Genomic DNA, 20,657 nt, shown 5'->3' on the forward strand with positions numbered 1-20,657 from the left:
CGATGATCAACGTCACGTTGGTTGTGTGGCCTTGTTTAGGATCGGCTTACGAGCACCGTGCGTGGCCGCGAGGCCCAACCTGGAGTAGGATGATCCGATTATGCGGTGAAAACCCTAAATCGTCGTAGATCTCATTAGCTTTATCTTGATCAAGCAGGATCACCAAGTATTCGTGCACCCCGTACGGATCATGGGTGGATCGGCTCTTTGAGCCGATTCACAGGATAGCCTGAGAGCCGATCGAGGCTCTGATTTAATGTTTACGTGTATGCCATGCAGGAACTAAGCGAGGCATCCCCATCACCTTCCCGACCGGGTATAGGTCAGGTGGCACGCCCTTGCACTTCGCATCGCCGCGTGTGACCAGAAGAGCATTGCGGGCCGTCGCTCGGAGGGGTCTCAGCCAGCCGCAGCTCTAGGCTCTTCCCGGCTCTACCGTGTTGACAGGCCGCTGCCCGCCGGTGGGTTTTGGCGATCAACAGATAGCGCCAATGTTAATGTGTGTCATGACCCCTCATCTGCCGCCGGTGTTAAGGTTGTGTGCGCACCGCCCCCTCCTACACACCCTCCTCGACTCGACTCGTCTACAAGGCGTAGCTGGACTCGATGAACGACCACCGCGCTTGGGAGGGACCGATCGAGGTGTCGATCCGCGACGCAGGCAGGCAAATCGATGACAACGGTGGCTCTTACAACAACACGCGGGAAGAACGAGGTCGACTTTGAATACCGTTACTTTGAGTACTCTCCATTAGATTAATTTAATTTAGATAGATTTCATTCAAACTATGTAAAATATCATCAAATTTGAATGCAATTTCAAATTATCGTTTGAATTTCAAAAAACTATGTGGGAGACGGCTGGGAACCCAAACGCGGCACCACCTCGCGAAACCCTAGGGAGACCCTGGGGAGGCCGGGATGCTGCACGAGCTCCTCCTCGCGCTCCTCGGCTTCACCGGCGACTTCGTGCTCCACAACTCCTCCTCCCCCACGCGCCGCCGGCCTTCTCCTGCCGATGCCGGGGGCGACGGAAACGCCGACGTGGGCCCCGCTTTCCGCCTCGCCCCCGACCTCACCTTCCTCCAGCCGTCCGAGAGGTACGCGATACCCGAGACCTCCCCCCTGCCACGAATCTGTAACCAAACATGAGGAGTCAGGGGGCTTCTTTTCCTTGTTGTGTTGCCTGCCTAATGCACAATTTCTGCTGTGCCTAAATGCTCTATGACTGGCTGTCGAATCTTAACCATAGTTTTCTGCAATCCCTGTTCGGTCACACACATTGGTGAATGGAGGATTGGGCCAATTTTGTTACTGCCTTTTGTTGATTAGCATGTATGGTGTGTGCCCACCGGCTCGTCGGAGAGCGTATGAGTTGAAATGGAAGTGTGTAATGCTACAATAAACATGGTTTCAACTTAGGGACAAACTTACGAAACAGAAATGAGTTATTGCCTTGAAGTGTAGCCTCAACAGACCAAGCCAGGCGTAAAAATTCACATTGTGAAATCAGAAATGAGTTATTTCCCTGCAAATGTAGCCACAGCAGACCAAGTCTATACCTAAAAATTTCACATAACGAAATAAAAATTGAGTTTTTTCTGTAGCCTCAACAGACCAAGTGTAGACCTAAGAAATTCACACGTTTCACACTTCAGTTCTTATCAATAAGCTCTGTAGACATAAATTAGAATGGAGATGAACACACAGAGCATATACATTTACAAGCTCATCTATTGCACATTTAGTTCTTCCTGTGTTCTAATCAGTCTGCACAAAATATCAATGCATAACAATTGTACATGAAAAGATTCGACTTTAATGCACACCCAGAGTGCTTTTACTCTACATGTAAGTATTCATTTTGTTCGTAAACTGTGAAATATTTCACTGGATTCACATTCAAGAGGAAAGGCTATTACATTGGATTTTTTGTGTGGGAATATTACAACATATTTTAATGTATACAAAGTTAAAAACTCTATGTTTTCAGTGCTAGAAGTACTAGCGATCGTTTGGGGGCATTTAGTTCTTAGTTGTCATCAAGATTTAATGACATATGTGACAGGCAAAACAGGAATAGAATCTTTGTCTTGTCTTCAGCTCTTGATTCACCAAAGTCTAAGTGGTGTGTCCTTTTTTTTTGCAGGAGCGCTATTGAAAGGCTTTTATCTCTGGGCTTTTACTATAGGGAACTTAACCGTTTTGCAACCGAGTCTCGTGATCTGAGCTGGATTCAGTGTTCTGTAGATGTTTCACCACCTAATGCTAATATTACTCTGAAGGGCAAAGAAAAGGGAGTGCATACCAGAGGGCAATTGCCAATGGCATTGCCGAGATTTTATCAGTTTATAGGTCAGCTGTTCTTCAGGTTGAGCAAAACCTGTTGTCTGATCCATTGCCTATCCTGGCGACAGTAACCCACGGGCTAAATAAGGTGTGTTCCTGAACATCTCGCACGTACAGTTTCTCTATCTAAATATAATTTCCTAATTTCTGTACAACTATGTACTAAGTAATTGCATATGCGATATTTGTCAACCATAGTCTACTGTTTTTATGAGGTTCTACACATATATCAATGTTATATTCTATTGGCATGCATGATGTGTGACGTGTTCTTTTTTTTGCACTGACCTGATTCATTGTCGTGTGAATTCGTAGTTTGAGGTTCTCCTGCCACCACTTTATGAGCTTGTTATGGAAATCGAGCAGAAAGACATCAAGGGAGGACAGCTTCTTAACCTGTTGCATAAACGATGCCATTGTGGGGTTCCAGAACTGCAAAGCTGCATTCAGAGGTATTGCCTATTATATATGAAGAAAAACAACTCCCATTTCCATTCCTCTGCTTCTATTTTTGTTGCAACTACTTTCTTTACTTCATATTTTACTTGCATAATTGTTTTCTTATTCTTTTCCTTCTTATTGATGGTAAAAATAAGATAGGCTCCTTTGGCATGGACACCAGGTCATGTTTAACCAGCTGACTTCTTGGATGGTTTATGGTATTCTTCAAGATCAGTACTACGAATTTTTCATCAGAAGGTCAGCATGGCGTACCACTAAATCGTTTTAGTTATGTAATTGCTATCCAGTGTAATTGCTAGCCTACCCCAACTTTCTTGGGAAAAAGGCTTTGATGCTGTTGTTGATGTAATTGCTATTATGTGGCTGCTTCCGATCTATTATTGCCATGCATTATCCAGTTATACATTTTAGCCTGCTAAATGGCATGCAGACATTTCTAACTGCCCAAGTGCTTTTGAAGTTTTGGTTATAATATATATACATATTCTAGTTTTTCTTGTAGATACTTCCTCCCTAATCTCACCCCTTAGATATGCAAACAACCTATTGGTGGCAATTCTGTATGAATTGCTAAACTGGTAGACATGGGAATTGCTTGTTAGATGTGCGGTTTGGAGTTTTGGGGTGATTTTGGGTACCTCTATATTCAACATCCTATAGAGAGAATTGTACCAGTTGTCTTTCGCATTATGACAAGTAGTCTTGGGATGTAAAACTTCTTGGTTTTCTTTTCAGGCAGGTCGACAGTGATAAGGAGAATGAATCAGCTCAGTCAGATGTTGCTGATAAGTTCGCACAGAATTTAGCTAAAGACACATCCCTCACTAGTTGGCACTCAGGATTTCATGTATCATTGGTATGCTTATACTCTTTCTGAAGTACATGTGTACGAGCTAATAATTGCTCCCCTAGACAGTTAAATCCATTATATATTTCCTTACTTTGACAGGACATGTTGCCTGAGTATATCCACATGCGAGTTGCAGAATCAATTCTCTTTGCTGGCAAAGCAATAAGGGTTCTTAGGAATCCCAGTCCTGGTGCTACATTGCAGGAACCCACTAACCAAAGTCAGATCTTGAAAGGATCTCATAGAATGCAAAGTTCCATAGGGGGTTCTAGTGTTCTAAAGGAGCTGCCAAACTTCTGGAACATTAGCGCAGAAGAATTATTGCCACAGGTTGAAGCAGATAAAGTTGATGCCATGCTCAAGCAGCTAAAGGTATTTCTTGAATAATTTTAATTATATTTACTCCCTCCGACCCATAATAAGTGTCGGGGATTTAGTTCAAACTTGAGCTAATTTGAACTATTACCCCAACACTTTTTATGGATCGGAGGGAGCATCTCTTTAAGGGAGTACTGTTGACATATATTCATGTTGTTTCTGCAGCATTCTTCTGAGTTTCATAAAAGGTTGTTTGAGTCTGCTGTTAGCACAATACGAACAATTGCAGCTAATCACCTTTGGCAGGTACTAGATGGCTTAAACCATTATGTATTCTGTTAATGTTGTATTGCACATGAGCGTCACCTGTTGTTTCCTTTGTAAAAGCTAGTGGTTGTACGGGCTGATCTCAATGGTCACTTGAAGGCACTTAAAGATTATTTCCTTTTAGCAAAAGGTGATTTTTTCCAGGTAATCATGCACTTCTTTATCCACTAAATCTCTTCCCCATTCCTTTTGCATGTATGTGTGTCTGTGGTTGCGTTACTACATCGCAAACTTTTGCTATGATGCCCTATTGGGTTGTTTTCCTGAAACTCAGCATGTTTTGAACAGTGTTTTCTCGAGGAAAGCCGCCAATTAATGCGCTTACCACCTCGTCAATCTACAGCTGAAGCAGATCTCATTGTTCCATTTCAGTTGGTGAGTGACAACCTTTTTCTCACCGCGGAGTCTTATTGATAGTCTTATTTTATCGCATTACTATCTGGTTGTTTTATTGCCACCAACTTACCTAGAATCCAGCTGAGTGAGATCAGTTCGGCTGTTTTACCTCATGTTAGCAAATATGTTTGATATTTTGTGGCCTGGATTTATTTCGTATTCTTTATTATGCAGGCTGCGCTGAAGACCATAGGTGACGAAGACAAATACTTCACCAGGGTCTCCCTAAGGTTTGTATTTCTATTTGGCACATACCTAATTGATGTCAAGCCATTCTTAAGTGAGTTTCAGTTTTATACTGATTACTGATTTTATTTCTCTTTTGTAGGATGCCTTTGTTTGGTATGAAATCTAGTACTTCGGAGAAAGGTCTTCAAAAGTCCAATACTCCAGATCTTTCCTCCAAAGGAAAGGCTAGCTCAGAGTTGGCACTTGATGGGTGGCATAGTATTGCTCTAGAATATTCTGTCGATTGGCCACTACAACTCTTCTTTACTCCTGATGTTCTTTCTAAGTAAGTGTTGCACTGCATAGATTATTATCAGAAAAATTATTATCTTTGAATTCCGTAGCTCTTTGATTGTGGATTACTATCCTGAAAAGCTACAATAAGACTTGCCAAACTTAACTGGGAAATCGGAAAGTTCTCTAGCTTTTAAAATTCGCATCTTTTAACATATGAAATTTGTATCCAGGTATCGCAAAGTTTTCCAGTATCTCATCCGATTGAAGAGGACACAAATGGAATTGGAAAAATCATGGACAGCTGTAATGCATCAAGATCATGTTGATTTTTCTGATTATTGCAAGGATCGAAAAAATTCTTCTGCAACCCAACTGCATCGGCTACGCACTAAGCCTTTCTGGCGAGTAAGGGAGCACATGGCTTTCTTGATCAGAAACCTACAGTTCTATATCCAGGTAATAACCAGATAAACTACTGCTTTTCTACATGTTTTTCCTTATAGGGCTAGGACTTGCATGAGTTCTTTGAACATGGCAAATCAAGGCTACCGTCTCTCTCGTCTACAAATTCCACTGCTTAATTTTTTTTGAGGGGCAAATTCCACTGCTTAATGGTTACGAGTACATTAAAACATCACCACACAAAAAAGAAAGAGTACATTTAGAACAAATTGGGCAGAACCTAAAATCAATCTACAAATATTTCCTCCATCCATGGTTACAATGCCACATCGTTTTTCGTGTGAAATTTTGACCGATTATTTAGTGAAGCAAATGTATGTTATATGTCAACAAAAAATATACCCATTGGAAAGTTCATTGAAATTGAAATGTGCATCCGTTGATATTTTTCTGAATGACATGTAACTAATATTTTGTTGAGCCAATTATTAGTCAACATATGCCTCAAAAACAAAGTGGGCTTGTATTAGTCAACATATGAACCACATCCCCAATAGGCCTAATTTTTTTTTTTTTTTTTTTTTTTGAAACGGAGGCAAAAGCTTTGCCTCATCCATTCATTAAGAAGAAGGTGCCCGGTTTTTAGGAGAAAATCGGGCAAAAACCAACAACAACAGTGCCAGAGCACACCCATAACCACACACACTCCGCCAGAAGGGCACACCCAGCCACCCTGGCTACCCACAAAAGCTAAGAAGCTCAAGCCGGCCTATGCCAAACAGATGGCTCATCGAGGAGAGACCGGCAACTCCGCTTCTGATGACGAGCCTCGGAGAGGAGATGCGCAAGACAAGCGCCGAATAGGACCTTCACTGGATCGCCCCTCGAGGGTCATCGTACACCGCCCGAGGGTGGCTTCGACTTCACAGCAAGGAGAGACCACCACGAAGACATTCGAACACGCCGGAACGGAGCCGACTAACATGACCTTGCCGCAACCAAACCTTGGTCACCACCATCATCGTTGCCACTCAAGCCTCCACCCGGAACACCCGCATCTCCGGTTGGCATCCTGCCAACCCAGATGCCCTGTGTGTCGAGGCCGCCGGAGGGCGCGAAAGGGATCACCAACTTCAAGACGACGCCCTCAAGAGGGGAAACGACGAAGAATCGACGCCGTCGTCCGATCCCACGGGATCTAGGCTTTCACCCGAAGATGTGAACCCGAGGCAGCGAAGGTCGTAGAGCTCCACAACCGCCCCCCAAGAAGGACGGCGACATCCGCAGCCGCCGCGCGGTCAGGCTTTCGCCCGGAGCAAACGAACCACCACAACCTCACGCGGCCGGACAGCGAGACGAAGACCGAAAACGCTGCCAGCCCGCACTCCGCAGACACACCTCATGTGCAGAAGCGGCGCCACCGCCGCACACAAGCCACCACCGCCACCAGACCAAGAAGCTCCGCGAACTCCGCTGCCATCACCCGCACCACGCGGGGCTGAAGAGCCGAGTCGCACCATTACTGCCGGCCAAGCTCTCCGAGAAGATCTCCGCGGGCGCCGCCAACCGCCACAGAGAGGGAGCTTCGACGAACGCCAACACAGGGGTCCAAGGCCGAGCCGTCGACAGCAGCAGCGCGAGCTCCCCGGTCCAGCCGCTATGCCGCCCTCGCAGCCACAGCGGCTGCCACGCCGCCGACCACCACGCCAGCAGCCACCCATCCCGGGGCCGCCGCCCCGGCGTCCACCCATGCAGCCGCTGAACTCCGCCGTCGCCTCTGCCAACCAGAGCCACGCTGTCCGGATGCACAGCCACCACCGCCGTGAAACCCGGGGCCACCGCCCCGGCGCCCGCACGCCTGCCACCAGGGACGAGCCGCCACGCCGCCCACGCGGCCGCAACGGTCGACTGCAGCACGGCCAAGCTCCACCCACCCGAGGCCGCCGCCCCGGCTTCCGGTCTCTCCCGCGCGAGCCGCGGCCAGAGGATCCCCGCCCGCCTTTGGGGACAGGGCCCGCCGCCACCGCGGCAAGGGCCGGCGGCAGCGGCGGCGCGGGTCAACGCCGGTGGAGGAGCGGACGGGCGGCGCTGGGTCGCCCCCGAGACGCCCAGTCGAGCGCCGCGGGAGCCCGATCCGCTTTCTCTCAGGCCTAAATATTTCACCTCCTGGCCTCTTTTAACATCAGAAGAATTGGCAATGGGCCTTTTTGCTCGTGCACTTTCAGCCCCTTTCTAAATTAAACAGGGTGATCCTATGATTTGCCAAAAAAACACAAAGATTCTACATATAAGTTGTTGTATTTCTTTTGTATTCTTTGGTCGACATTATTGAAACTGGAAACCATTGGCAGAGAGACGGATAAAAAGGCAAGTATCCTGCAATATCACGGGTAAAAAATAGTAGAGATATCACACCTTTCTTGTAGTATATTGAGGACATGTGGGACCCATAAGCCAACAGTGTCCCTCAAAGTTCAAAAGGTAAATTCAAATGGAAGGGATCGAAAAAACGCAAGTATCCGCAATATCTCGGGTTAAAAAGTAATCGAGATATCACAAGTTTCTTGTACATAGAGTGACGTTGTGTCTTGCTTGCCATCTAATCCTAAAGATAACACCTTTAGTACTGATTCAGAGCGTGTGGATGGCATTTGCTTAACAACTTGAGACCACAACGTGACTTCTGTCAAAGTTTTTTGCAGTTAATTTTACTTGAGCATATAGAATAGAACAATTCATTTTGCTAGATAGCTGCTAGGAATGTGCTTTGGTTCCAACTTTGTTTAGTTTGATAGTTTTCCACATTCCTTTATTATTGGACTTCACTTGCAGGTTGATGTAATTGAGTCACAGTGGAATGTCTTACAAACTCATGTCCAAGATTCACACGATTTTACAGAACTAGTGACCTTTCATCAGGAGTAAGCAACAGTTTTCACTCGATCATGTATAAATCATTTTATTGAACTGAATAGTTATAGTATTTATTTGATTATGTACTGTTTACTGAATCCATGTTATGACATATTCATATCTTTGAATAGAATTATCTCATAAGTTCAAGATAGATAAATTATGAAACTATGTTTGCTCAGTACCAACATTTCCTTCTTTTGCTTCACCATCAATCAAGTTGAATTCATTCCATATTGCTGTATACATGTTCATAAGAAACAAGTTGCTTGCACAGTGCATATCATATTACAAAGCCACTTGAAGCGAGTTATCTCATTTTTTCATTACATTTCCCTTTCTTGTGTACTCATAACAGTGTGTCTTTGTTATCTGTTGGACATTTGGCTACTGGTTAGGTTAATGTTCAATTGCAATGCTGGGAAGAAGCTTAAGTTTATGGATGTATATGGCATATATGTAGATTTGCGTAGCCCTTTTAGAGGTTGCATTTGTTACACGGGGATATTACCGCAACTGGGGGTTCCTATGAATTTGCATGCACATAACGGATTTAATCTGTTATGGTATCTTGGCTGATTATGACCTCTTGCTTCGCAGCTATTTGTCAGCATTGATTTCTCAATCCTTCTTGGATATAGGATCAGTGTCTAGGATACTGGACAGTATAATGAAGCTCTGCCTGCAGTTCTGTTGGAGTATCGAGCAATATGAAACAGGTGCAAACATGTTTGAGATTGATCACATAACTGAGGTATTGTCCCACCCAACACTGTTGTCATTCTGTAAACAAATAGGGAGGTAGCAGTATTTTGCACATCACTCGTGAAAGTCTTATCTCTTTGCATAGTTTCCTTGTATATGTACCTTGAACTTACATGTACTTGGTGATATCCAGGAGTTCAACAAGAAGTCAAATTCGCTGTACACTATCCTAAGGAGTAGTCGACTTGCAGGAAGTCAGAGAGCACCTTTCCTCAGGCAGTTTCTGATGAGACTAAACTTCAACTCTTTCTTCGAGGTAAGTGCCCTCTCCAATTCGGAACCAGTAAACTGTCCATAGACATTTTCCTTTTACTTGATACCTTTTTTTCCCTAATGTTAGACAACCGCGAGGGGAGTGATGAATTCGGGCAGGCTTCGGCCAAACACAGCGGGCACCCAGCTATGAGCCTCTAACCATCATGGCTGTTTTTGCTGAAAATCCTGCTGCTTAACAACAATGGCGCTCATGCATCACACAAAGAAGTGGAGGAAGAGACTGTAGCATCTGTAAATTATCTGTAGCTTGAGTTGTTTGCCATGGAAAGTAAACACTAGTAATGCCAATGTTTGTGTATTGCTCCTCATGCTTGTGCTTGATCCTAGGTTTTGATGTTTGTTTGCACCGATGTTGTGATGTGCCCTGCTTGCCTACATTTCCCATGTTATTGTAAATATCCAGTTCTTGGTATGTCTATTTGAAACATGGCCACTAACAGTGCAATGCCTGGTTTTGCATTACACTCTCCTGGAGGGGATGAATGCAACACTGGAATGAAAGGCCAAGAATACAGTAATTACAATCAATAAACACTGGCTTGCTTCTCCCACGTCCCCTGGAAGCTTCTTTATGCATGGAGCATTTGCAGCATTGGTGAATTGGGCAGGGCAGTGTCATTGGTACATGTTGGTGATCATGAGCATGTCCATGGTGACGGGCATGGTCCATCCCTGGCTGCACCACCAGCGACGACATCTTTGCCTAGCAATGTCACCTTCTAGACCACTCTTCGAAGGAGTAGGTTTTATTTATTTATTTCTCAGTTAAGCTTGTTCAAGCAAGAAGGCATACGGTTCATAACTTGGAAAGTAGCATGACCATGGTTTTTTGCTGGCCTGGTAATTAGGAGGCCTACAAAATATCAAACTGCTGAAAAGAGCTATGAAGATCAGACGGCCAGGAATGTGAAGTAACTGAGCCTCCTCCTAATCCTTCCATGAATTGAATGTTTAGATTCACAACAATATACACATCCCCTGAAAAACAATATCACATCCGCCATGCCCTTATCTAGAGTTGGTTAGCTGAGTTCTTACAATTTACATGTGGGGATCATCATCACTAGAATCAGCAAGTTAGAATTAGCATGGTATGATCCAGCTATTCAGTGCGATCACCTTCTTGAAGGTGAAAAGTAAGAAGAAATGGTGGAACCCCGTTTCTTGGTGCTGGTTTGCTTTGAAGGGCGGATCCACCCCTGTATTTCTCTCTGAATCTCCAGCGGCAGTTCCCCTACTACGGCTGGATCAATGTCTTCAACATTGAGCATCCATGTGCTACTGGCAGAACGACCTTCAGCAGTGTTACTATCGTTTTTACCATGTTGTTCGGCATCGCTTCCTCCTGAAGTACTCGCATGACCTAAAATGGTGAATATTTGGCAAGCAATGAAAACTTCACATTGGTTGCAATATGCAATAATCAACATATGTAAGCGTAGAAAAGCAGTCACCGAACCTTGATTACTGCAAATTAAGCCATCAAAATTTCTTTTCTCATGGCAGGAAGATTGATTTTGCGAGAGAAACTTCAAAATAGAGCCAGATCCCTGAATGATTGTCAGGGAACATCCGGATGAGTACTCAGATTATATAAAGTGCAAGTATGTCACTGAACTACAATAAATTATAAAACCAGGCATGGAAACTGAACTGCCAATCATTCGACTATAAAGACGGGTTCCTCATTCGACTATAAAGACGGCTGCCTATAAATTATAGTCTTTTAGGGACAATAAAGACGGGTTCCTCATTCGACTCGCTGAGCATGCCAATCACCCGTTTGGGTTGGAGATGAGTATTACTGTGTTACAATGATTGTTGGTTACGAATTATGGCGTAACGGAGAAGTGGCAGATACTTGCGCTTCTAGTGGAAAAGGACTAACTAGCCAGAAGCCATAGGTCACCGGCTACCTAGCAAAAAGTCAAAGGTCACAGAAGAATGTTTGGAGCAAGACAAGCTAAGAACTACCATGGAGTTCTAAACTTTAATGCCGCTAGTAAAGGAAGGTGAATGAGATGAGGACCTGAAATCAAACAGGAAGAATGGACAACTTAAAAACCTGATATTCGATCCTGGAATTTGTGTATAACATGGTAACCTACTGACTACTTGGCTCAATTTGCTCAAATTTCAGTATCAATAGAAAGCTTTAAATGCTACTTCGTCTGTTCCTTTTTTATAAAACGTTTTGGCAAACTTAATTAGCTTGCCAAAACGTCATATAAAATGGAACAGAGGGACTACCTTTTTAAAAACCAACGCTACATGGTAACCAAATTTCCATCAAACTTGGAAAATACAAACAAACAAATGTTGATGCACTAGGCTAGTTGGCATGGGCAAACTTCACATTTGGGAGATAGGTTAAATTGTTAAAAAATACTCCATTCCAAAACATACAGCATAACAATTGGCATCTTAAGTCAAACTTTTCTATGCTTGACCCAAGTTTACAGAAAACATATGAACATCTACAGTAGCAAATTATATCATTACATCAAGATAAATATTTATTTATTTATTAATATTCTAGATATTAATATATTTTGTAAACTTGGTCAAATTCTAAAGTTTGATTTAGGACAAATTTATACACCTTATATTTTCGAATGGAGGGAGTAAATATTAACAACCGATGCAGAGCAAGTTTGGGAGGAAAAAGATAACTGACCTGAACTCTGGGTAATTTCTTTGACACATGTTTTTGTTCAATCGCGCTACATTGTTTGGCTAAATTACTGTTGTCACAATCTTCCTTTTTAGACGATGGTTCACAATGTTCCTCATGAAGTGGCGTCCTGTGTAGCTTGTTATCTGGAGATGTTCACAGTTCAGTACAGTAACTGACATGACTAGGGTTGACAATATTGAACAAAATAACCTTACCACCAAATGTTAACTCGGGTGTAGAGGAAGAATCAAGGATAGCTGATGTTGCACTGGAACTTGGGCTCTTGATATATCTTAGAATTGAGTTTGTTCCCTGAAAGAATTAGAAAATAAGAATGTAACAGAAGTTCTTAATGCGTGTATAATATTATTAAGTTAAGCCTGCACAGTTCATATGATTATATATTACGCAAGTGTCCTACGACATGTGTTCATATGAGAAATTTCACTTTCATGATTGACTGAAAATAAGACTGGCTAAAGCAGAATACAAATTTAGGGATGAATTTTCTATTCATTTTTCCTTTAGCTATCCATCTGTTCTCCTATGTGTGAAAAATGAATATACTGACAAACTTTCTCGAAACAACAGGGCTTTACATCAGGAAACAATGTTGAAGCCATTGTCAGAAGCAGGTAGCAATTAATGCAATGTCAATATGTATTTATTACAACACTGAAATAGCTAATGCATCTTTCCAGGAAACAGAATGTTCATGCTGTCATCCTACTTGTTTCTCTAGAGATGATGGTTATTTAGAAAAGAATGTACATAATACCCAGAAAGTTATCATAAACATACACTTGGTATATCAAATATTTTGCTTGCTGTAACAGAAAGAGATGTTATGCACCATCCAGTGTTCCGAGAACCCCAAAAATCATGAAGGCCAGATTCAAATAGCTTCATTGCATCTTCTTGAATTTTGCCAGTCCCATAGCGCAATGGACAAGATTTGGAAGGGAATTTCTTCAGCGAGTTATACTCATTTTCCTACATAATGATTTGCTTTTATCATAAGTTAGCAAGCCAAAACAAAAAGACATAGAGTAAATTACACAATGTACCTTCGATGCCCTAGCATGGAGAGTCAATGTTTGAGCAACTCTCTTGTTGCAGCTCAAGTCAGACTGAATCCGTTCACTCAATTCTTCACAAAGCTTATCCAACCAGCTCTTAACCTAAAATATAGGAAACTGACTGTCAAGACGATATTTTCCTTCGTAAATACATACAAATGATGTATTTTAAGTCATCCTCATATGTGGGATTTAACTCGTTGATAACCTATTTAAACTTTGGTAGCATACTTAACCAAGAAGTTCTTTGGAGGCGGAGCTTCCGGAAAAGGAGAAGAAAACTTGGGTAGCATATGGTATGTTAGCCTTCCCTAGGCCATTAACTTGTGATGTAATAAACTTCTGTAAAACCTCTTACGAGGCATGTGAACAACTTCTACCTTTTCAATGAAATGAAACGCAAAGAGTCCTTTGCGTTTTCTCGAAGAAAAAAAATAACTTGTGATGTATGGCATCATAAAGTTCCAACGTAACTCAAAATGTACAACATGCCACTAATGAAGTTAGTAGTCACAGGTACAAGGCAGGTTGATAACAGTCTGTTTAAGCTCTATAAGAGTGAAAATGGTCAAAAGGCACTTGATATGATATTGACCAAGGGGTGTGCAACCACTGCATAGTACCGGTAAAGCTATGTCACTAATTGACTAATTCTTCATGCATCAGGTGATGGCCGGAGTTATGAGATGTATATCACTGAGCAAATATTTTTTGAGGTTTCTATTTACTGAGCACATCCATATAGTCAGGGGAATTCCTAGGTAATCTTTTTCTTTACAGGCAGCTCTAAAGCAGAAAAAATTGTTCAAGAAGGAAAAACATGACAAGCAATGAGCTTCCTTACAGAGGAATTATTCTTTAATGCTTTTGGTCCAGGAAATGTCTTTCCACAACCATGGCTCTTTGGTAGAAGACGGTCCTCAACTTCTTCTCCGCTAAGACCTCTTGCAGTCTTCCATAACCACGTTCTGTGCAAGGTCGGGTGCTTATAAGATGAGCTTTTACAAGATATTATATATGATTCATATTAAATCTGCAAGCATAGCAGCATGCAAACTTAAGTCACACACTAAAGTACAAATTGAATAGAAATTAACAAGTCCAACTCTTTCAACTTGGTATCCTAAACATGAGGCACTGATGAAATAATACCACAAAACATGCAACAGTTTACCCTGTATTTACTCCATAGTACTCTTGCAGTTTTTCTTCTGTAAAACCTAGAAGGTCACCAACTGTCTCGACCCCAAGATCATCCTGCAAGGAGCTCCCAAGCTTGCCCCCAAGTTGTTTCCTGCATAACATTGCCAGTTTTCATAATTCAGTAAATCAGACAGTTCTGGAATGTAGAGACCAACAGCAATACAAAACTTTGTACCAGCAGAAAACTAGAAACAAACAAATATAGAGTTGTCACGTAGCTCATTACATCTTCTTCACGGGCAGTGATGCTAGAAAGTCCTGAACTGACGAAGATGGAACAACTGTTTGTTGAGCAGGTTTGTGCATCCCACTGACAAGTTTAGCTAACATCTGCACAATATAACAACCTTTGAGTGGAACATCATTGCAACAGAAAGAGGAAAAGGTCAAAAAGGGCAGTGAAGCAATATGAATATTCTAGGGCTTATTATATTTATGTTTGAAGAGGCTGCAAAAAGCATTCTTTGATCAACAAAAGGAAATTCATCTACTCACTATTGTGACTCATTATAAACCTTATTATGAGCAATGCCCGCAGAGCATGTAAATTGTGTTTCCTCCAAAACTTTTACTCGTAGCTGCGCAACAATTATAGCACCGCATGCCAGCAACTTATCCTGGTAATCGGCATCCGCTCGACAAAGCCACGCCTTCACATTCTCTTCCCTGTCACCGGCATCCTGGAAATATAAAGATCGATCTTCGATCACACTCATGTCAAATGTATTAGCAGCCCCAACTAATAAATGGAAAAAATATATCTTACGGACGGAAGGTCCAGGATATTTGACTTTGTGGCCTCCTCAAAAATAGACTCTGACAGCTCCGGAGGAGATTCCAAGAGCATTTCCTTGGCTGCATCAGTAAGGTCGAGATAGACTTCGTCGATGGATGCTCGCTCACACTTCCCCTTGGTGGAAAGGATCGCTACAACCTGATAGATTGGAGTCAGAACTCAACACTGTCAACGCTACAGAACCGGTTTTGGTACATGATTACCGATTGCAGTGAGATACGGACCTCGGAGCCGGCACTTCGGTAAACATTAAGATCGGCCTTGTCGCGAGACACAGGGACCTGAACCAGGTTTATACCTGGGCAGACGTTCTTGGCATCATCCCCGCGCATGGACCTGAATCCCAATCAATAAAGCATCACAAATGTTTGAGAGGAACTCTGAACTGAGCAGGTATATGCCACGGCGGGACGAATCCGGGTCTCACCTCTTGACGCCGAACTTGCGAGCCTCGTAGCTCACCGCAATCAAACCACCGCCTTTCCAGTCGTTGTACTGCACCACGGCCGTCGGCTGCCCCCTGAGCGCCGGGTTCCGCCGCTGCTCGACTGCAGCAAACAAGAATGCGTTACTCCCTCAGTACGGAGACACCGAGAGGGGGAGGGTTTGAGGGGAGGATGGTGACCTTGGACGTAGAAGCAATCCAGGTCGAGGTGGGCGATCACCCGCGGCTCCTGCGGCTCCGGCCTCGCCACCGGCATCGCTCCCCTTTCCCCGCCGCGCCAAAATTCCCCGCCGCCTCCCGCGACTCTGCCCTCGCCGTCGCTTCCCTATTTCCCCTCTCCTTTTTCTCTTTTGTTTTTGCGGTTTCTGCCAGGCGCGATCACAGCCGTCCGTGTGACCAGTTGGAGAATGGAGACCTCGTGGCGAGCATCGCGGCCTCTAATCGAGCTCGTCCCGTTCGCAACCCCCCAGCGCTGCCCCACGCCTCTCTCCTCTCATCTCATCCACTCCTCTCCCGCCCCGCGGCGGCGACCGGACCTTTGCCGCCACAGCCGGCGACGACCTTCCCCGTCGCACCAGGTAAGGGCCGCTATTCTGCTCCTCTCTTCGGGTGTAGAAACCATAATCATTTCGGCCGTATGTTCCAATCAGTCAGCAGCATTTGCTTACTGGAATATGCTCCGGACTGTTCCAGATTACAGTATGTTTTGCTTGAGATACGGGACGCCAAATTTTGGTTTAGCGTTGGAGAGAGGTGCTGTTCCACATCCTCAGAAGTTCAACTCTGTAGTGGTAAGCTCCATTCGCCTCTGTACTCATGTATCCTGTTGCAAATTTGGTGGTGGTGGTGCTGCTGCTGCTTATCCTGACCTGATACGGCAAACTTGTGGCGTAGGTGTGCGGTGCCCGGGGTCCGAGACCGAGGTATCCTCGTGTGTGGAAGACTGACAAGAGGATAGGAACCGTCGCCAAGTCACAGAAGCTTGTCGCATGTGTGAGGTTCTTCTGCATTTTGCTCTTGTTATTATTATATCTAGAATGTGTACTCTGTCGCATCTGTGCATAATCCTGCTGAGAGCCTGAGATGCTAGATTAACCCTACTCTCGTTCAGCTTTGATGTAACTACATAGCTTCCAATATGTTCTTTATTATGTAGGCACCAAAACACTAGAGCTAGTGTCCCATTTTACCTTTTGCAGCTGCATATGGCTTTTCGTTGAGTGGGTTCGAACCATTAAGTCGTTTGTCTTTCTACAGATTAAAGGTCTGTCTAATGTAAAGGAGGAAGTTTATGGTGCTCTGGATTCCTTTGTTGCGTGGGAACTGGAGTTTCCCTTAATAGCGGTAAAGAAGGCGCTGAACACACTTGAAGATGAAAAGGAATGGAAAAGAATAATTCAGGTATTGAATCGGTTTTCGTTTGGTGCGGAGGGTTGATTACTTTATAGGATGTATTTCTAGTGAAATTGCTCATGGATATTGTTGAAGGGCAGAGTAAATCTTGAATGTCTACAATTAGCTCCTCCCTTTTAGTTGAATGTCTGCAATTAGCTCATTCCTTTTAATAGTTCTCTTTTTCCCATATTAAGAAAATAATCTCATGATCTCTGATTTAGGTTATTAAGTGGATGTTCAACAAAGGTCAAGGCAAGACCATGGGAAGCTATTACACTCTGTTAAATGCTTTAATTGAGGATGGACGAGTTGAGGAGGCAGAAGAGCTATTTGGGAAGATATTCTCCAGATATATGGAGGGTTTGCCCCGTACGTTTTTCATGAAAATAATCTCCATGCATTACAGTTTGGGATCATATCAGAAGATGTTTGAGGTAGGAAAACGATATCTAGTATTTTTATATTTTGTGTACAAATCTTCTAGATGTAAATTTGGCATCATCCAGTCCTACTTGCATAGACAGACAATAACTATACTTGTGAACAGTGGCGGAGCTTGGAAAAAAGTCATGGGCGGGCCAAGCGAAAAAACACAAAGCATTGTTCAAAACCATACTACTAGTGCTCCCTTCGTCCCATGAAAATTGTGTCTCGGATTTATCAAAAAATTATATGTATCTAGACATTATGCTATGTAGATACATATAAATATAGACAAATCTAATATGAATTTCCTGGACTCGGAAGGAGTATTTCATTTGAAGTCAATTTTTCTGTGAGACTATGAGTGACCTTCCCGGCGTTTGGCTGTTGCACTTTACAAACTTTAATGACCAAATTCCCAATTCAGTGAAGTAGATGCTACAAATTACTAACTACAAATTTAGGGAAAGAAATAAATTACCAAGGTGAGTGCCTTTAGTAAGCGGCACTAGGCAGGATAATAGGACACGATAGGACATAACACATAAGGGGGTCGATTTGGTCCATCGCAGCAGTCCCTGGATGGCAGACTGCAGTGCCGGATGCGTGACTGCTAGAACTCACGCTGGCCCCTGCCCGTTCTTGTGGCTGTCGTCTGCTAGAGCTTTTGCCAGTACCATGCCGTGCCCGCGGCAAACCCCTAACCGACACCGGGCTGCCGGAGGCGGCGCGACGCTGCTGTGCCTCCTCGCTCTGCTGCTTCCATCGATTCCTGCCCTCTAATTTCTGTTCAAAGTGCTAACTCTAGGGAGGAGTCTTCACCATGGTTTGGTCGATTCGGTCGAGAGAGTTGAGAGGAAGGAGGAGTCAAGAGGTAGCGTACAGGGAGACGCATTGAGTGCTGGTGGGCTGAACCTCAAATGCATAGGGGTTAATAATTTTTTTAGAGAAATCATGGGCGGGCCATGGCCCGGTTTTGTTCCAACAAAGCTCCACCAGTGCTTGTGAAAACTATCCGAGTTACGTAGCTGGCATAGTAAGCTGTGAATTGCTCTTGCTTTATTCTAGCCTAACTGTGTGCTGGTCTTAAAAGATTTGGACTCTAGGTTTATTGTATTCTACATGGAATTGATGTTAAACTGGATGTGAACCATCTCTACCTTTTTTAAGAAGCTTGAGTATAAACATGATGCTTATCTCTATAATTATTCATTTATAACATTTATTGTTTGTTTAATGTGTCCCTCGCGGCCCATCCAGGTTTTTGCGGATATGGAAGAGCTGGGTGTTCGACCTGATCGTTCAATTGTCAGGATGCTTGGTAAAGTATTTCGGAAGCTAGAGATGTTCGACAAATACGAAAAGTTACATCAGAAATATCCACCGCCAAAATTTGAATACCGATACATCAAAGGCAAGCGCATAAGGATAAGGGTTTACCCAGATGATAGTACTGAAGAGGCAACACAGAGCGACTCTGAACCTGACACAGATGCACTGGAAGTGGTAGAAAGCACGAACCTTGACAATTAATTGGAAGAAGCAGCAAGCACAGGCCTGGGCAAGAATGCATAGTGCAGAGCTTAAATTTAGTGTTTCCGTGCCTGCCTCATCAAAGCAGGTAATAAGAAATTGGCTGGTAAGCTTGGCCTAGTTTTGTTATCATGGAATCAGAACATGCTGAACTATATAACGTCATAATTTCTGAAATGATTAAAGTAGGAAATTGGCAGGCATCGGTACATGATAGGATCCTTTTGGAAATTAAAGAAATAATATTTTTACCAGTGTTTCTCAAGTTCTCTTGAGCAGCCAAAAAAATCACTTAAGAATGTAGTTTAAAGTATTTACCATGGAATTAAAGGATGTAGAATTTAAAATATTAGAGAAATTGTTTGTAGTGTAAGTTCTTTACCATGGAATTAAAGAATGTCGGATTTCTTCTGAACAAGATAATCCTTAGCAGTTCAGAACCTGCGTGGTGGTTTGTTCCCTTTACTCTTTTTATTCGATACACTATTCATTTCCTATACTCTTTTTTTTCAAAAGGCCCTTTATTCCCTTCACTAAATTGCATTCTGCTTGCACATGTCCATGCTTCTAATTGGATTTACACATATATGTAGACACGATTATGATAGTACAAACTTGTCATGTTTCTGCCTCTTTCAGTGTGCTGCAACTTGTTCTGTAACCTGGTCTCTTTTAACTGTCTTTCTGGCGATTTAACTGCAGATAGCGGATGATCCGATAATTTTACCAGGGCACAAGCTAAACATATGTAGTTCTTAAAGGCGGTGTTTTTGACATGAGGCAGGATACAGTTGATGTATTTTCCTTGGCGTATCCAGCAACAGTTGTGCATTATGTTATTATGCGAGAGAAGCTCATTTGGGACTGATAGGAAAGCCGTTAAATACATGGATGTGTACGATGTTAGCAATTTCTGTTAAACTGGTTCGTCATTCCTGAGACGGATGGGTGGATTCGTCACCACGATCACATGAGACGTCTCTAAACGAAGCATCCACATTCATGGGCAATTGCATGGCCTTAATGTTCATCCTGTTCAGGGTGATGAAGCGGAGATGGTTCTCTGACACCGAAACATGTGTTATGGAGATTGTGCAGAAACATCCACAAGCAATATTTGCAGCATTACCAGCACTACAAGATGAATCCTCTTCTCGCTTTCACTATTATCTAGAACATCTTAAAGCGGCTCGTTTCAAAATTAAGCGGGAATCTATTATTTCAGGGAGTAACGTTTCTGTATTTTTCCTTCAAAAAAAAGGGAGTAACGTTTCTACTTGTTGATTAGGAACATCTTGTAAAAGAACAGAACCATTACTCCCTAATTGTGGCCTGCCTCGAATTAGCAGATTCTTATGATTTTTTTTAGATTTGGCCAGGTTTTGGCGCGTGAAATGCAGGGATTCAGAAGAGGATGCCGTGTCTGTGAATCAGTGACCAGGAAAAAGAAAGGGTGTGTCTACGTCTCGGACTGAGATTTTCTTAAGTCAACTTAGAAAAATGCAACTACAGTTTAAAGAAAAGTGCAACTCGGTTTAGTTGCACATTTCTGTCAGAAAAGTGCAATTGCACTTTTTTAATAG

General features: G+C 43.2%; 2 protein-coding genes and 1 pseudogene across 2 annotated transcripts; 2 read left to right on the forward strand and 1 right to left on the reverse strand.

The window, feature by feature from the left end:
* The first annotated feature begins 874 nt into the window (after positions 1-874).
* On the forward strand, positions 875-9,935 carry LOC127343941 (gamma-tubulin complex component 4-like; annotated as a pseudogene).
* Positions 9,936-12,259: 2,324 nt separating this feature from the next.
* Positions 12,260-15,610, reverse strand: LOC127343942 (DNA polymerase eta). Its single transcript, XM_071827473.1, has 7 exons — positions 15,503-15,610; positions 15,249-15,416; positions 15,055-15,162; positions 14,709-14,812; positions 14,465-14,573; positions 12,411-12,512; positions 12,260-12,343 (listed from the first exon to the last, which is right to left on the reverse strand). Exons 1-7 carry the CDS (start codon positions 15,608-15,610, stop codon positions 12,260-12,262), a joined length of 783 nt encoding a protein of 260 aa, XP_071683574.1.
* Positions 15,611-15,880: 270 nt separating this feature from the next.
* On the forward strand, positions 15,881-20,084 carry LOC127343943 (pentatricopeptide repeat-containing protein At4g21190-like). The gene is made up of 7 exons (XM_071828394.1): positions 15,881-16,301; positions 16,417-16,514; positions 16,618-16,716; positions 16,981-17,124; positions 17,340-17,552; positions 18,802-19,162; positions 19,777-20,084. The coding sequence occupies exons 1-6, from the start codon at positions 15,896-15,898 to the stop codon at positions 19,072-19,074; spliced, it is 1,233 nt and encodes a 410-aa protein (XP_071684495.1). The 5' UTR covers positions 15,881-15,895; the 3' UTR covers positions 19,075-19,162; positions 19,777-20,084.
* The last annotated feature ends 573 nt before the right edge of the window (positions 20,085-20,657 follow it).

The sequence above is a fragment of the Lolium perenne genome, chromosome 3 (genome assembly GCF_019359855.2).
Source record: "Lolium perenne isolate Kyuss_39 chromosome 3, Kyuss_2.0, whole genome shotgun sequence".
NCBI classification, from domain to species: Eukaryota; Viridiplantae; Streptophyta; class Magnoliopsida; order Poales; family Poaceae; genus Lolium; species Lolium perenne.

What these genes read in the sequence shown, in the direction of transcription:
- LOC127343943 (XM_071828394.1), top strand. Translation starts at nt 15,896, where the DNA reads ATGGTGACCTTGGACGTAGAAGCAATCCAGGTCGAGGTGGGCGATCAC. An exon ending in AGAAGTTCAACTCTGTAGTG is followed by an intron (nt 16,515 to 16,617) that starts GTAAGCTCCATT and finishes CTTGTGGCGTAG; the next exon opens with GTGTGCGGTGCCCGGGGTCC. An exon ending in CATATCAGAAGATGTTTGAG is followed by an intron (nt 17,553 to 18,801) that starts GTAGGAAAACGA and finishes CGGCCCATCCAG; the next exon opens with GTTTTTGCGGATATGGAAGA.
- LOC127343942 (XM_071827473.1), bottom strand. Translation starts at nt 15,610, where the DNA reads ATGCGCGGGGATGATGCCAAGAACGTCTGCCCAGGTATAAACCTGGTT. An exon ending in ACCGAAGTGCCGGCTCCGAG is followed by an intron (nt 15,417 to 15,502) that starts GTCCGTATCTCA and finishes CCAATCTATCAG; the next exon opens with GTTGTAGCGATCCTTTCCAC. An exon ending in TCACTGCCCGTGAAGAAGAT is followed by an intron (nt 14,574 to 14,708) that starts GTAATGAGCTAC and finishes AATGTTATGCAG; the next exon opens with GAAACAACTTGGGGGCAAGC.